General features: G+C 48.0%; 1 protein-coding gene across 5 annotated transcripts in view; it reads right to left on the bottom strand.

Moving 5' to 3' along the window:
• Positions 1–4,899: 4,899 nt before the first annotated feature.
• Positions 4,900–17,055, bottom strand: part of UBE2V1 (ubiquitin conjugating enzyme E2 V1) — a 31,148-nt gene continuing 18,992 nt past the window's right edge. For all 5 annotated transcript variants that reach the window (XM_043553687.1, XM_043553686.1, XM_043553689.1 and 2 more), the window contains 2 exons: positions 7,934–8,059; positions 4,900–6,726 (listed from right to left, as the gene is read on the bottom strand). In XM_043553687.1, the coding sequence (XP_043409622.1) occupies positions 6,580–6,726; positions 7,934–8,059 (273 nt within the window). In that variant the 3' untranslated portion in view covers positions 4,900–6,579. The remainder of the gene's footprint in view (positions 6,727–7,933; positions 8,060–17,055) is intronic.

The raw sequence follows: 17,055 nt of genomic DNA, 5'->3' as shown, positions 1-17,055 counted from the left end.
GTCTGCAGCGCGCGGGCGCCCTCTGCTGGCCGATTCCGGGTGCGTAGCTCTGAGCCGGAACTCGTTCCAAATGTCCGCAGACCTGGGAAGTTTCTTTCCTGTTCTGCTCAGCGTTCAGGAGCTAACGTTTCCTGAGGGTTTGCTGTGTGTTGAGGACTGTGAGAATCCCACAACACGTAAAACCTCCAGTAATCCTTAGAATAACCCTATGAAGTAGACAGAGAGAGGTTAAGGAGGCTGCCCAGGGTCACGCAGCAGGTAGACGGATGAGCTGGGGTTGGCCCGCCTGACTCCTGACCCCGGGGGTTCGTCGCTGGGGTCGTGGGATACATTACGTGAAGATCTCACCTCTCCTCACTCCTATGCTTGTCCTTGCATGCACACAACCACTTACAAGCTTCCCCCGGAACCAAACTCAGCCAGTCCCTCCACCAACTCACCCATCCACCCTGCTGTCCAAACATCACCCCGTGAGTTCATGGAGGGGCAGCCCAAGGCCTCACGGACCATCGAGGCCCTTCCCTTATCACTGTCCATGGCCGGGAGAGGAAGGCCCAGGCCCAGCCCTGGGGAGTAACTCACGTGCTCTTTTAACGGGTTTCAGCTTTGGCGTTGCTTTTTGGTATGGGGGGCACAGCATGGGATAAACCGGATGAGGCCCTCACCTGCACGAGGTCCGCTCCAAGGAGGGAAAGAAGAATAACTGAAGATATTGTTAGATGTTAGTAACTGCCCAGAACAAAACACAAGCGGGTGCTGTGCCCAAAGGAGGACAGGGCGTGGGAAAGCCTCTCTTGGGAGGATATAAACGAGCCGCTATCCTGGCGATGGAGAGCCAGCCACACAGAGAAGAGCGTGACGACCATTCTAGGCTGAGTTTCTGTGTGGGGAATGGCCTGTGGGGGCTGGGGGGCGGGAGCGGGGGTGGGGGCCAGGGAGTTGATGGCGACTTGGGCTGGGAAGGTACTGGTGGATGTGAGAACCGGCTTCTGGAAGCAAGAAGTTTCTTAGTGCACCCACCCATCCGCACGAAGTCTGTGCCCTTCCAAGCACTGCCGGGGGCAGGACACATCAGGACACATCAGGACACACACCCGCGTCACGCAGCAAACGATGGGTGGTGTCAGAAAGCCGCTCTGTGGGCCGCATGCCTGTCTTCACCCCTATTCATTTACAGGACCCTGAGGTGGACAGGCCTTGAGGAGGGACTGAAAACGTCCCCGGCTGACCACAAGCGAAGGTTTCCAATTTGAGCCACTTGTACCGCAGGGCCCTCGATGGTGGAGGTGGCCTCCCATCAGCTAACCCTGCCAAGAACACCAGACCCGTCCGTGTATGCGTCAAATGTCCATCTCAGACAGCGAGAACTCTTTTATGTAAGGCACTCTTACAAACTGGTAGGAAAAACTAACAAAGAGGTCACGGTTGGGAGGGAAAAACACGACTTTTCAACTTAAGAGGACCCAGCCTCTCACCTAAGAAAATGCACAGGAGACTGTGGAATAGCCAACTCAGCTCAAAGATGGGCGGGCAGAGAGGTAAGTAAGATCAGAGGGACAGGGAGGGGAAGAGACCTGTCCTACATTGCTGATGGGAGGGTGAGATGCTATCCCCTTGGCAGGCAACTTGAAAATGACCCTAAGTGCCCACATCCTTGGATGGAGAAGCCCACTCCCGGGACTTGACTCTCCAGATGTGTGCATGCACACCCACACGCACCCTAAGGCTGGTGAGGGCTGCAAAACGTCAGAGACCACCTGGGTGCCCATCAGGGCCGGGGGAGCGGGGTGGGGGTCCACCGCCTACTGGGTGCTCAGCGGCTGTTCAGAAGCACACGGCTCCTCCCCAGGGACCTCGGCAGGTCCCATTTAGGAAGAAAAACCTGCAGGGGGAGGGCCAAGTGGAGGCCACATTCCCGGTCGTGTTAAAAAACAAATGGTGGGAAGGAGGTAGGGGAGTGGAGGGAGGCCTGGTTTCGACCGGATCTGAAGGGCCCACGACGCAGGTGCTGGCCCGGAGACGATGGCTCATAGGCCAGAGAGAACTTCACCTTCTGCTCTACTCCCTTTCTGCTGTTGGAAGTGCTTCCTAGGTCCGTGTGTTCTGTATTTAGTGAAGGCAGAGATGGGGTCTCCGGCTCGGGTTGGCCCGTCGTAGGTTTGCACATCAGTGTTTTCAGCGGGGGGTGCGATGTGGCGACTGTCCGTCACCACCAGTGAGGCCACCGCCTCTGTCCTTGCCGCAAGTGACCATACGGACACCTTCACATCTTAACATTTGTGGAATTGGAACGTTGCTTGTAATCAGTAGTGTCTTACATTTAGCAGCGACAGCATTTTTGTCTTCGTAAAAAACGATGGCACGTCTCACAGTGGGACTGCATTGGACTCCGTGAAACACGGGTCTGTTTTTCGCGAATTCTGCAGCAACTCTCGGCTTCTTAGAAGCTTCCACCTGTGCTACAGGTGGTGCTGCCCATGCTCTGAGGACCCACAGTATGCCCGTGGGCGGGGCTTCCAGGACCACAAGCCTCCCAGGGGCCAAAGGCCACCGTGATAACAACCAGGGGAGGGCCAAGGTGCAGCTGGTGACAGAGCCGTCTGTCCACGGAGCTCTCTGCTGTGGCCCACAAGCTGTGAAGGTCTCTGTTCTACGCGGGGAGTGAAGTGGATTCCACCTAAAAATCTGCATTCACAGCTTCTCTCACAAATCAAAGAGCTGGCGTTCGCTGAGCCCACATCCCGAGCACTGGGCAGCACCTCCATACTCACCCACCCCCGAACTCCGACGTGTGGCCCGTGCCTTCTTGTTCACGGTGGGAAGTCCGGCAGCAGCAGTGGCAGTGAGGCTGGCTCCGGCACTAGGCCTCCCCTCTTCCAAGGTCACCTCCCGCCAGCCAGTGGAGGCTCGGACTACAAGCAAGGGCGGGTAGCCTCCTGTGATCCCCACAAGAAAGCCTTCGGGGTATGTTCAGTTATCACGCGCACAGCTCAGAGCTCTGTGGCCCGTCCAGCCCCCGCCCCGGCGGATTGGGACTCACCCTGGAAAGACACGCTTTCACAAGCTGCCCTTCCTTAGAATTTCCTCCTCGGCTGAGGAAGGAAGGGGACAGCCCTAATGGCATGCCATCGCTCCCGGGGTTCTGATGAGGAGTGTGGAGCAGACACAAGCAAGGAAGGGGGACGTGGCTTAGCGTCCACGGGCTCCTGGGGCGCAGGGGAAGAGTACGGAAGGGCAAGAGGCGGAGCCGGGAGCCCCGACAGCCGGGGTGGACACAACGGCAGACCGCGGGGCCTGTCCTTGCCGTTGACCTGCCCCCACCCGAAGGGCTCCAGAACTTCCTCGACAGGACAAAGACACACAAGGGCCCTGCCCTCACTCCAAGATCGTGGTCAAAGGTCCCGGGGTCCTGGAGACCCACCGCGGGTTTGCTCTGGGTGCATCAGAGGGTGTGCTTTCTCGTCCACTCTGTCAGGTCGCTGTGCAGACCTCCGTGCACCCCCGGACCCCGCGGTTCTACCCAGTGAAAAATAATAGATGCATCTTCTTTCTTTCGAGAGCAAAGACCCGGCAGGTCCGAGCAGGCCACCTGGTGAAGCGGCACACTAGGCCCCCAGACAAGCGCGTCTTCCCTGCCCTAAATCTAGGCCCGACCTGCAGACCACCTGTAAACCCGCCGGCAACAAGGAAGAGCAGAGCACATGACCGTGGCACATAACTGCAGATCAGACTCAAACGGTTACCACGAGACTCGAGCCGAACTTCCAAAGCTCTGAGGTCAGTTTTGTTAGCCCGCTAAGAAGGTAAAAGGTGCACGCTCCAGCATCTCCGACGGCTCCTCCTTCTGGAGGTCACACAGCACGTGGGAGCTGTCACCTTTAGATTCGGCCCCGAATCTGCCTTGGGGTTTCCCAGCAGCATTGTGAAAGAAGTTTAGGACCTCTCGTCCTTTTCCTCCCTCAGGGGAACCGAGGACAGAGGGCCAAGAACCCACTCGGGTCCCGGCCAACTCCCTTCAGGGGAGCTGAAAGGCAGTGGTTCACTCCACAGGACTCCCAGGGACCATCTGGCAGGAATTCGGGCTGTGCTTTCTGGAGGATGAGGCTCTGACATCTGAGCTGGCCCCAGCAGCCACAAGAGAACGGCCCGGCCCCGGCCACAGGACACTCAAGTCGTGCCTGCTGGTGTTGGGACCACAGCGGGAAGTTCAAACCCTGGATAAAAACAGCCGCAGACACGTTTCCACTCCTTACACAGTAGAGAGCAAACAAACTGTCAAAATTCTGGTCTCACGCACCAGAAATCCATGTGAAGGTCCCATTTTCCCCTTCCCAATAGACTAAATCCAGCCAGTAAGTACGCACTACAAGGGACTTAACAAAGCTACTTAAAGGAGAGCACCACCCCCCCGCCCCCTTATTCACTACAATCTTCTAGCACAGGGGTTGGCAAACTGTGGACCATGGGCCAAACCCGGCCCACTGCCTGTTTTTGTACAGCCCCTGGGTGAAGGAGGATTTTCACAACTTACCTGATAATCAGGAATACTATCTTTGAATTCTGATGAAGCAAAACGTTATCCCCCCAAAAAAGAATTCCATTTTTTTCATCAGACTTGTAACATTACAAAAAGGATTGTACTCAATTATTATTGAATTTCATCAATAAAAAATTTTTGTGGGAATCTGTTTTCTCTCACTGTACGAATAAAACACTTACATAGGGTCTTCCTTCCATTTTGCCTCTTGGCCCACAAAGCCGCCCAAGGATTTACTGACTTAGGCCCTCGGTGGAAGGTTTGCTGACCCCCGCTTTGGGAACATCAATTTGAATCCCAAAGCATCCAAGACATTAAATCGTTCCTAAATTACAAGCCAAGAGGAAGAAGGGCACAGCTTCTTAAATATTAACGCACACTTTTTTTTTTTATTATATTAAAATCAGGCAATGGTCTGACAATAAAAAGGCTGCTTATGGAATACTGTTATGTTAAACTTTACTTACAGGATGTTAAATCCTTAGAACTAAGGTTTCCCCCAGAAAAAGATTAATGGAAACATCGATTGCTTTTCAGACTTGATAGCTGCTGCTTCAAAAGGTGGTTTTACACAAACACTAAATTAAAAAAAAAAAAAACTTTAGAACACAATGAATCGCTTTTATTTCGGTATGCATCCACATCTCAGCATTTAGTGGTCCTGAACAGAAAAGTGGAAAAACGCAGCAATTTGCCAGGAAGTCAAGCCCGCCAATTTCGGGGATCTGCTGTGCACACCGAGTTCTTTTTCAATCCCTGCTGAGGACCGTGAGAAACAGCAGCACCAAAACCAAAGTATGCACCGAATTCAAGGTTCTTTTTGTTCCAGTTGCCACATTCCAAACCAGACCCAAACGGATTGCAAGATGACCACATGAGAACCCTGTGTAAAACTTCTTCAATTTTTAAAAGCAAAAGCAATTACAGGAAAAGAAAATTCATTCAGAGGGATCGTGTGTGCTTACAAGTGTCTTCTGTGGCCTTTCTCCGAGTTTAACCACCAAGAACTTTGAGAGCTGGCAGGTGTGAGTACCCCTGGTGACTGTTCTTTTCACTTTATCAAAACCTGAGCTAAAAAACCGCATCAGCTGACGATGACAGCAGAGGGTGGCAGGGCTGAGGACCCAATATTCATTCCCAGGCTGGTGGAGAGTGAGTAAATGTGGTTCCAAAACTAAACGAGGAAGTCAGAGACTCTTTCCAACCTTACCTGATGGCTTCTGGCCAAAGCAAGGAAGTATTGTGGAAAGTGTTGGGTGGTGATGGTACAAAAAGGGAGTTGAGGAGGAGGAAGGAAAAAGCAGCACCCCTCGATTAAGGTGGGGGAGAAGATATGGGGAGAGCCCTGAATTCCTCACCAAAGGCCAATTTCAGAGGGGAGCAGAGGGGGTTACAATCTATGCTTCGGCCAAGGGTGGTGGTGGAAAGTGAAGAAGGGACAATGGCTTGGGGGGGGGGGGGTGTGGTGGTGGGGGGCATCATTTAAGACTTAAAAAAAGCAGGGGTGCAGCTGGAGCACCCCCACACACCCAGCAGTAGTCCCACAGGCTGTGACCTGAAACCTTCACACCTACTCTAGCAAGCCACCCCAAGCTGGAGGGCTGTTGCAGGGAGGGAGGGAGGGAGGGAAGGGAGGGAGGGAGGCAGGGGGAGGAGAAGGGGAGAAGGCAGAGACCCCAGGCCATGTAATCAGCAGCAAGGTGATTGTGTGATGTGTCTTTTCACAGTTGAGTTAGATGTGCCCCACCAGTTATGATGGGAACCAATTTAAATATACTTTCTTGATCCCAGAAGTTCAACTATGTGGACAGTGGTTACACTTGACAGGATGATTTGTTATAGCACAACTTATATATTTTAAATGGACAAAAAAATTAGTATCGTTTACAGTATCTTAAGATAAATTGCCTTTGAATGGGAGCTTCCTTTCCAGTACTTTGAGGTCTACAAGACGTATCTAGAAAATTTACTACTGTGGAAAATGAAGACTGCTTAAATCGAATGGGAGGGGGGTAGGGGAGGGCCTGTGGTTTTTCTTTTGATTAATTGCTGTAACACTGTCCTTCGGGCGGCTGAGGGAGTTTCATGTTTTCTTTAGACATCATTAGACGCCGGAGCTCTTGCAGGACGACTTTGATGCTATATGAATTCTGCCATTTTGCTAGCACTGATATGGCTCTTGGGTCCACCTACAAAAAGGCAAACAAGAAAAGTACCGTCAGGCTCTCAAACAAATGAATCGCTACATGCTGGAGTTAAGCTACCGACACGAGTGAAATGCACTTTTCAAGCTGAACATGCCAGTCACACAATGAGACCCGACACGCAGAGCCCCTGCGTGATCCCCTCCCTCCAGTCAGTCTGTTTTTCTGTTTGTGTCTCTGTTTGGGAGAAGGAAGTCTTGGATAAGTAAAGCCACCTTTAGAGAAATGGCTCACACACTCGGCAAGACTCAACCCAACTGGCTCTAGAACGGTGGCCTCTTCTCTTGGGCTGGCTGCTGCCACTGCTCACAGCCTGTCCTGTCTCGAGTCTATACCCTGGTGGACGGTAACGACGCACAGGGCAGTAGGACAGCCAAGGCAGGCGGTGGCCCAGGTCCACGCTCTCGTGACAAGGATTGCCCCAGAGTCACACTCTCAAGTTATGCTCGCAATTCCCAGAGGAAATTTTCCAAAGTGTGGGTAGAGTTCCGGGTTCTGGACTTCAGGTGGAACTCAGATATGACCTTAAACCCTGAACACACAGCAACAAGGCTCGTCTCTTCCCAGTCTGCTTTCAAGTCTTCTGAGTACCTCAAAACAAAGGCTTAGTTCACATGATGTTAACGTGTAAAACCCTTCAACCCTTGCTGATTTTCCCTTTGAACGAGAGCAGGTCTCAAAGGTGCAAAGCCTTTGGCAAGAAACACACGGAGGAAGAATGTATTAACGTCACTTTGATTTTGCAGCATTTATTGTACTGTTGCTGTTACTGCCTTCTTACGACAAGTGACACTGGCTTTCCGTATATGGTAGTAAAAATAAGTATAAAACGAGGCCGTTAAACAGAAAAAAATGCCATGTACCACAAATAAGGCTCAGGAAGTAAAAGTATGATCCTGGATAAGATTTTGCATCTCTGGGCCTTGGTTTCCTCATCTCTACCTCATGAATGGAACGAGCCGATATCTCCAAGTGACCTGCACGGTGCTGGCCCAGAGTAAGTGTCGTATGAGTGATGATTTAAATACAGCTGGGGAACAGGCCTTCACCCCAAGTCCGCATGTGTTCATACTGCAACGCATTTCATCATCAAAGAACCAAGGAATACACGGAATGAGGGCCAAAGTGCCCCTGATGGTAAACACAAAGCATTTCTCAACCCAAACAAGTATGGGCAGGAAAAACAACTTACCACTCCATTAGAACTATTAACTCCATTCATATTAATTTTTGTTACAAATCTTACAAAGGGGGGTGCTTCTGGGTATTTAGGTCCACATTCTATTTTAAGGCTGTATATTCGGTTTTCATAAATTGTCTGGAAAAAAAAAAAGGTACAGAGACATCAGGCAATTACAAACCATGAATTCAAAAAGGCAGATCTTTTGAAACCCCATTTATTCCTGCCTGCAGAACTGGTGCATCTGCCTTCTTTATACACAGGCTACTTGTTACTTGTCAAGTTAGTAGTAACTAGTCTCCACTCTAGTGTATATGAACTCTGGTCTCGGGGGGCAATAAAAAGACAGACAATTTAAAACAGTATCATTGAACTTTTGAGTTAGTATTAAGTCCAATCAGATGGACTGGTTTTTCTACTAATTTCTCTACCTTGCAGATCTGTCCCATGCTCTGGGAATGGTGTGTAAGGAGTATTCTTTACTCCGGAAGCAACACTAAACGTCCGCTCACGCCAGGGACATCAGCCAATGCATCAGATGCCACTATGTGCAGAGCAGAGAAGAGGCAGCTCTTCGCTTCAACATTAAAGCAAAGTCAGAGGGCGCGGATGCAGACGCGAGAGCTGCTTCCCCGCTCCATCATCCGTCTGGGGTTGGGCGCCACACGAGGGAGCTCAACTGCTAGGTGCCGCCTCTCCCTGCAGGCGTGACACTGACCTGAGAGATTACAGGCATTTAGTGGGTGAGGCGGGAGGCTAAAGATACCAGGCCCGCGGAGGAAAAACCTGTCCTTCAAATGCCAACGGGGGCTCTGTAGAAAAACACGGCAAAGTCCGACCCCCCAGGCCGATGGACTCCTCGCTGCACTGCTGCTGGCAGGCTGTTCCGTCTGCCTAGAGCGCCCTGCCCCCACCTGAGCCGCCACACATCCACTGAGACCCAGTTCAAACATCACCTGGTCAAATGTCACACAAGACAAGCTAGTCCCAGCTTTCTGTTCTTTTATGAAGTCCCAGTGTTATCATTTACTTGTCTGAACACCACCGTGAAAGGTGATGCCTCTCCATAATATTGGCCCCCTTGAAGGCAGAGGCCATCCACCCTCCAATAGGTCCCCCTCGCAGGCACCAGTGTTCCCCTCCCCAGTGCCTGCTGCACCAGTAAAGGCTCCTGTGTAAACAGCGACATCTAGCTGTCTTTGGGGGAAACAAATTACAGAAGACGTGATTTAAATCCTTGAAAGTATTGTGTCTAAACAGTGATCAATCCCTGACAAAAAACTCGAACATGTTTTAAAATTCAGAAGGCATTCATGTGGGGTGCCTGGGTGGCTCAGTCGGTTAAGCGTCCGACTTCGGCTCAGGTCATGATCTCACAGTTCGTGAGTTTGAGCCCCACATGGGCCTCTGTGCTGACAGCTCAGAGCCTGGAGCTGCTTCAGATTCCGTGTCTCCTCTCTCTCTCCCTCCCCTGCTTGTGCTCTGTCTCTCTCTGTCTCAAAAATAAACATTAAAAAAAAAAAAAAGAAGGCATTCATAATATCCCCACAGGAACCTTACACATCCATGTAACAGGGACTCCAAACTGTGACAAACCTAAACTCAATTCTGGATTTCCACCTACCCTCACTCAACCTGCTCTTCCCCTCTTCTTCCCTCGTACGTGGCACCACCATCTAGGCATTAGATAAAGCAAAACCTGGCAGCCACCTAGAATTCCCTTTTCTCTTACCCCTTACCTTCCAATCACAAGAAAGGCTCAGCTTCGACCTCCAAGAGAGATTCCACACCCACCTGCTTCCCTCCACCACGCACCTCCTCTCAAGCACCCCTGGTCTCTGCTCTCTTGCTCCCCCTACAATCTGCTCTCCACATAGCAGCCTGACTGACCTTCCAAAAGCAAGAAGTGGCCCGGCTGGCCTAACCCCTCCAGTGGCTGCTAGTGACCCGAGAAGGAAGCCCATGTTCCTGGGTCAGACCCTGCTGTGCACCCCTGCCTTCCTCTCTTTTTACTCTTCGCCCCATCTAGCCCCAACTTCTCTCCACCTTGGGGCCCCGAAACTGGTTGTGCTTCTGCGTCTGTCCTAGCTCTTTGGCTCAAGGGGACCTTCCTCTCGGAAGTCTTCCTGACTCCCTATCTGAAGTCTCATGTCAGACCTTCTTCAATAAACTCAGAACAAGAAGGGCAGGGGCCTCAACCGAATTGGTACTCAAATGTTCCTGGACTTGAATATTGCTCTTTACAAGTTAAAAAAAAAAAAATCAGTAAACACAAGAAGGAAGCCAAAGGGACTTATGGAAAATACGATAAAAGGTCTATCCTTAGCATCTAGCATGGTCTCCATCAGCAACTACTCACTCAGCAATATCTGTCAACTGTATGAGCCCAAGTTCATCTCTGGATGTGTCCAGCATTCATGCTCAATGGTTTGTCACACAATTGAAAGACAGAATCTCTTATACAGAATAGTCCCTGGGGGCACGGGCTTGTGGTAATTATCAAAGTAAGTCTTTTTAAAATATTGGATCTACATTTTGGAGTTTCTGATGCATCAATTTATTCACCTGTGAGAACGTTTTACGGCTTATCAGCCTCGATATACTTTTACTAATCATTCTATTAACAACGACATCAAAATGGTTAAGAAGGTGGACAGCTTGGTAACAGGTTTCTGATTATTCCATACATTAAATCTCGTAACTCTTGACACTATCAAGTCTAATTTAAAAATAGGCATTCTGTGACGAACTTCCTAGAAAGCAAAAAAGAAATACTAAATTTCTGACCATTGACATTCAACTGGCAATTTCACTGAAACCCACAAAAAAAATGCCTCAAGTCAAGTGAACACAGAGACACCAGAAGGGTCATTAAAAAGCCCAAAGCAAGACTTTTGTAGAAAACAGGGTTCTGGTTTTCTTCTTTTGTTCTGTTTACTAGTGCTCCAGGGACCTGCTAAAGGTTTCACTGAAGAAAGGAAATATGCCCCAAGAGGTGCTAGAACATGGTACCTCTGTGAGGAACACTGTTCCAGATTCATCGTTTGATCATGAAACACTTTCCACCTTGTTGACATGGCTTGAGCTTCATGGGGCAATTTGGTAGTGCCTATCAGAATGAGAAACACGCAAGCTCAAACCAGCAAAGCCACTTCTAGGTATTTCCTACAGGCAGACTCAGATTTATGCACAAAAATGTGGAACACTGTCTGCAACAGCAAAAATAACTGTAAACAATCAAAATGTCCACCTGCAAGGGACTGACTCAACAAATTCGGCATATTCATAATATCGGGTACCCTGTCGTCTTTTCAAAGACTGAGGCCAGACAAAGACTGCCAAGACGTGGCTCTTGGTACAGATCAAGGTGCAGAATAGGTACATCCTATAAAAGCAGGCAGACACCTCCCTCCAAGTGTGGCTATGTGAATGTGCACACGGGTTGTTTCATGCATTAGACACTACGAGCCCAGAGCCTAGAGATTACAAACTTCTCCTGGGCCTAAACTATATACAGGAGATAATCCCAGCCTAATCATGATGAAAAACATCAGATAAATTCCAATACAGACATTCTACAAAACACCTGACCAGTATTCTCCAAAACTGTCTAGGGCAACAGAAACAAGAAAAACCTGAAATTGTCACAGCCACAGCCACCCTTGTGGGACAGGATGACAAAATATAATGTGGTATCTTGGATAGGATTCTGGAACAGAAAATAGACACAAGGTAAAAATTAAGAACACCTGAATAAAATACGGACTTTGGTTAACAGTAAGCCATCCGTATCTGGATCACTGGTCGTAACAAACGTACTATCCCAACATAAGATGCTAACAACAGGGAAAGGTGGGGGGGGGGGGGAAGGGGAACACATGGGAACGTTCCATACTACCTTTGCACCTTTTCTTTAAGCCTAGAAGTATTATGAAATAAAATTTATCTTTAAACTGTATGATACATGAGAAAAGGAAAAGGTACTGATTGCAAAAACAAGCAAAATGACAAAATCTCAGTATATAAAAAGGTGATTCAGGTCAACCAGACAACTGCTCCTCAGTTGAAATCTGACACAGGTATACACAAGTTATGTGTGATGCACAAGGTGGGCACATGCTACGTGAGAATGAGCGGTGGGCCCTTTAAAAGGTGAGAAATCCTTAATGGAGTGGCTCTGAAGATGGGAAGGAAAATGCACAGGAAGAGGTGTGAGAGGGGAAGTACTGAATGCTGCTCCCAGTTAATCTGGAGAGCGGGGATATGGCAGGTAGGGATGGCCCAGGAAGGGAGATACCGCACTAGGTACTTTAACAGAGAATTTAATATAGGGAAGTGGTTAAACAGGTGTCACTGGACTGAAAAGGCAGAAAGGGATCCGAGCTAACACAGAGGGAACCGGCAGAAAGCAGTGGTGTCCCTTGGCTGGGGGAACAGAGGGAATAAGCCAGTTTTTCAGACCTAGAGGCTCAGGGTTACAGGTCTCCAGAGCTGAACCCAGACCTCTGAGGAGGCACTGTGGGCCAGCTCTGGGAGCGCCCCCTCGAGTTGGATGGAGGCTGAGACCCATTGCTGATGCTGGGATGAAGGGCCATTACCAGAGTGGCTCTGACAGAACAGGCCCTTCTTCTTGCCTTTCAGGCACTCTCCTGTGTCCCTGATTGGAGGAACCCAATAGAGCACCAGCTGACAAAGGAAAAATGTAGTTTGCAGAGTCCTGGCCCCAGTATTCAAAGCAGAGCTGAGAAAGGTGGGCTTAGAGCTTAAACCGGCACCTGCAAAACACCCCTCCAGACAGTGATGAGACACAACCTTCCTTCGTACCAAGCCTCTCCCTCTTCCCACCGGCCACCAGGGTATCCTTCTGAGCAAGCCACTGGACCCATCTTCAGGTGACATTAATTATTCATTTCTCTGACTTAATGCCAGCACCACCTGAATATTCTTCAACCTAAAGACTAAACTGTCAAGTTAACCACACAATCATCTAATGTAAAATACAAAGGAGAAAGGAGGCACTTGTTCCTGTCCATTAGATTTCTCTTCCCGCCATGTCAGCCTACATGAGCCCCTCATTGTGGCATTGAGAGCTGCTCTGACTTCTAGCGTCTTTTAATGTCCCCAAGCATTTTCACTGCCTCCTGGGACCACTCCTCCAGGTGCTTGGTTCTGACGGGCCCGTGCCCCCCAAGTCTTCTTGGCCCCAGGGCTAAGTTACTGTTTCCTGCTGCCTTAGCTCTGTGCTCCCACACTGTGCCTTTTCTGCTTTTGCAGTCCAACACCAATTTGATCACCTTCCTTTATTAAATTAGCTTTCTTGAAATACCTAGCATGGTTTTCTCTTTTCCTGACACAAAGAGTTAAGGGGAACAAAGTAAACTTCTTCCTTTACATATTCTGTATTGTTTGAGAATTTTTATGAGGATATATTCACGTATCATACATGTCACATAAAGCTTTTTAAAAAGAGACAGATCAACATGCACTGATATGGAAAGACTTCCACCATCTGTTATGTGAAAAACACGAAGCTGCAAAACATTGTGTAGAGCAAGGTCTCATTTTTATTAAAAAGGATATGCATTTATGTTTGTGTACCCAAAAGCAAAAGCCAGTAGGAACACACACAGTCTCTGGGGAGTATAATGAAATGGGGGAAAGGATCAGTCTCCTTTTAGTTCACACACTTGTGTAATTATGTTTCGTTCTTAAGCATGTGTAGGGACTTTTAGAGAAGTACGTGTATAAACACACACCCAGGCTCTAACCACGTGTAGGAACACACACCCAGGCTCTAACCACGCACAAAAACATTATCTTGGAGAACTCCAGAGACATAACAGTGTTTCTCAACCCAGGCAATTTCTGCCCAGCCCCCCACCCCAACATCTGGAGACATTAATGGTTGTCACAACTGGAGGAGAGAGGTGCTACCCTGCTAGTGAGCAGAGACCTGGAGTGCTGCTGACCCTACAATGCACAAGACAGCCCCGCAACAAAGAAGGATCCAGCTCAAGATGTGAATGGCGCTCAGGCTGAGAAACTGCTCTGTAACCTGGCCACTCTGTAACCTGTTCTCTGTTGGAGACAGTTGGACATTATGTCAGAATTTTGCAAATGGCACTTGGATGAGAAACTTTAAAGCAACTCAAAGTACAAAAAGGAAAATGACAAAAAAATAAGCCTCCTTTCCACGCTGGCCCCAGCCGGCTAGATCTCTTTTGAAGAAGGCAACCACTGTCACCAATTTCTTTTATGTTCTTCCAAAAGTACTGTAAACACAGTATATGTACGACCTCCTGCTCTCCCCCACCTCCTCAGTGGCAGCATATTCTATACTGCCTTGTACCTTCCTTTTCGCCCTTAAATATCATGGAACGCGTTCCAGTTGAGCACACATAAATCTGGCTCCTGTTTTTCAACAGCTCAACAGCACATACTATGGTCTGCTGAAAGACACTGAGGTGGTTTCCAATATTTTGCTACTACTGAAAATGCTGCATTCAATAATTTTGTACATAGAGGCCTTTGGGCAACACATTAAAAAGAGCAGAGTAAATTCCTAGAGTTGCTGGATCACTTTTTTTTTTTTTTTTTTTTGCTGGACCACTTTTGATGGAAGATTTTCTTGTTGAGTCATACAGCAGCAAAAATACAACAGGGAGATAAGTTACTCAAGTGGTCTATTTAGATACTAATAACTATGTTGATATTGCAAAGTCACAGTTTATCCCTTGTATAAGGGATGCTAGTCATAAAATAGACCGGTCATAGGAAGCACCCAGAAGCACACAGTTCCCTTTACAACTTTGCTTTTAACCTTGGGGATCCAGAGCAAGCATAATGACAGGGATAAAAAAAAGAAAAAAAAAAAAGTCAATAACAAGCGTTGGTGAGGGTGTGGAGAAACCAACACCCTCATGTACTGTTGGGTGGGAATATAAAACGGTGCAGCCGCTTTGGAAAATAGTCTGACAGTTATTTAAAATGTTCAACATAAAGCTACCATATGATCCAGGCAGTTCCACTCCTAGGTATATGCCCAAGAGAAATGAAAACATATGTCCACACAAAAACCTATACACAAAAATTCATAGCAGCATTGCTCATAATTGGCAAAATATGGAAAAAATTCAAATGTCTGTCAATCAATTAATGAGTGAAGAAAATGTGAACAAAATGGAACGTCATTCAGCCATAGGAAGGAATGAGCTACTGGTAAGTGCTGTAACATGTATGAACCTTGAAAACAGGCTAAATAAAAGCTCGTCACAAAAGACCACATATTGTGTAATTCCATTTATATGAAATGTTCAGAAGAGACAAATTCACAGAGACAAAAAGTAAATGAAAGGCTGTCAAAGGGGAGGGATGGGGACGGGAGACAGAATGGGAGTGACTGCTGATGGGGGAGGTTTCTCTCTGGAGTCACGAAATGTTCTGAAATTACTGACAGGTGCACAATTCTGAATATGATAAAAACCACTGAACTGTACAGTTTAAAGGTGTATTCTACAGTTTTCAAATCCTAGGATATAGGAATTTTTACCTCAATAAAGCTGTTATTAAAAAAAAGAGAAAAAAGAAAAAAGAATGTGTGGAAGGCAGGCACTGTGCGTACCGCAGCCACTCACTGCAAGTTAGCTCCCTACGGAAATCACTAAAGTGAAACTCAGGGTCATCCAGGGTATTGTAGGTAGAACAGAATATTTTCAATGGGATTTGGTGGTTCATTTTGTTCATTCATTGTTTCACTGTGAAACTCAGCAGTATTTAGTAGATTCTCAATGTTGTACACTGGTTCATTCTTAATTTGTTAGAACCTAAAAATCAGTCGGTTGATTAATAAATCTATTGAACAACTACTTGATTCTGAGTCATCTCCAGGTGCTCTGGAGAGTAAGGGGGAGGGAAGAATAATTCTCATCCTCGAGAAACCTAACCCATTCTCAGGAAGAGAAGAGATGTAGTGAAGGAAGCTGTCAACCACGCAGTGGACTCTCAGAGACAACGAGAAATGATTTCCATGAAGAAACTAGCTTTCTAGATCAGGTTTCCCCCAGTATTTTATAGATCCATAAATCCTGGTTTTCAGAGATTAAAAAAAAAAAGATAAACAAATGAGTAAAAACAGTAAATTGGATAGGTTTTCAAAACCCAAAAAACCAAAAGTACAGGGTCAAAAATGACTCAACAAGTAGCGTTGAACGGCAAAGCTAGCCATTCACCATCGGTGTTTATGACGGTCCAAGATGAACATCAGATGGTCCTAACACTTAGTGAGCATGGCCCTCTTCCTTGTTCCAGCCGGGACCACATCCCACGTGTCTTCCTACTCCCCACAGAGCTGGTGGAGGGCCTGGGCACGCAGTGAGAAGAAGGAGAGCACCAGCATCTTGAAGCACAAGCAGAAGAAGGAAAGGTCTTGCTCCATTCAGGCAGAATCTCCTATTGTCTGCAACAAGCGTCACATTGCAGGAATCTACTTCTTCGCTCCTACGTTAACTGACTGCTTAACACCCCGTGTGATTCTCAAATGGGAACAGAGGAAAACTCACAATCTAAGCAGCGGGGAGACAATGTAGCACAGTGGTTAGGAACACAGAGTCTCGAGCCAGGACCCCTAGGGGCATTAGCAGCTACGTGACTCTGGGCGAGGCACTTCATTTCTCTATTTCCTCACCTGTAAAACAAATGCAACCAGAGGCTGAACTAACTACAGGAGAACCTAACAACAGGTTCTCATGAGAGTTAGATGACATTTCTTGGGGGTTTCACTATGTATGCTAAAACAAAGTCAGCTGGCACTATGAAGCCTGGGAACTCTCACAAATCACGAAACTCTAAAGGAGAGGTCAGTTTTCTCATCCCCGTTGTCACTGTCTTCTTCACAAAGGCCTCTGGGTCTCAAAGTGCCTGGAACAGACCAGAGCCAACCAGGCAGGCAAGAAGCCTTTGCTGAACAGCCCGATGAATTAAGATATGGGTGCATGGGTCCCGACCTGGGACACAGTGAATGGAAACCACAACTGTGAAGGCCAAAGTTTGTTTCGACCAGGTCTTCTCAGAACCCTGGCTGTATCTGGAGCCTTGTTATCTGATAAGCCCCAGAGTTTGTTCTAAACTACATCTGA

Source organism: Prionailurus bengalensis, chromosome A3, assembly GCF_016509475.1.
Source record: "Prionailurus bengalensis isolate Pbe53 chromosome A3, Fcat_Pben_1.1_paternal_pri, whole genome shotgun sequence".
In the NCBI taxonomy this organism is placed as follows: Eukaryota; Metazoa; Chordata; class Mammalia; order Carnivora; family Felidae; genus Prionailurus; species Prionailurus bengalensis.
This window is presented reverse-complemented; position numbering and strand designations above follow the sequence as displayed.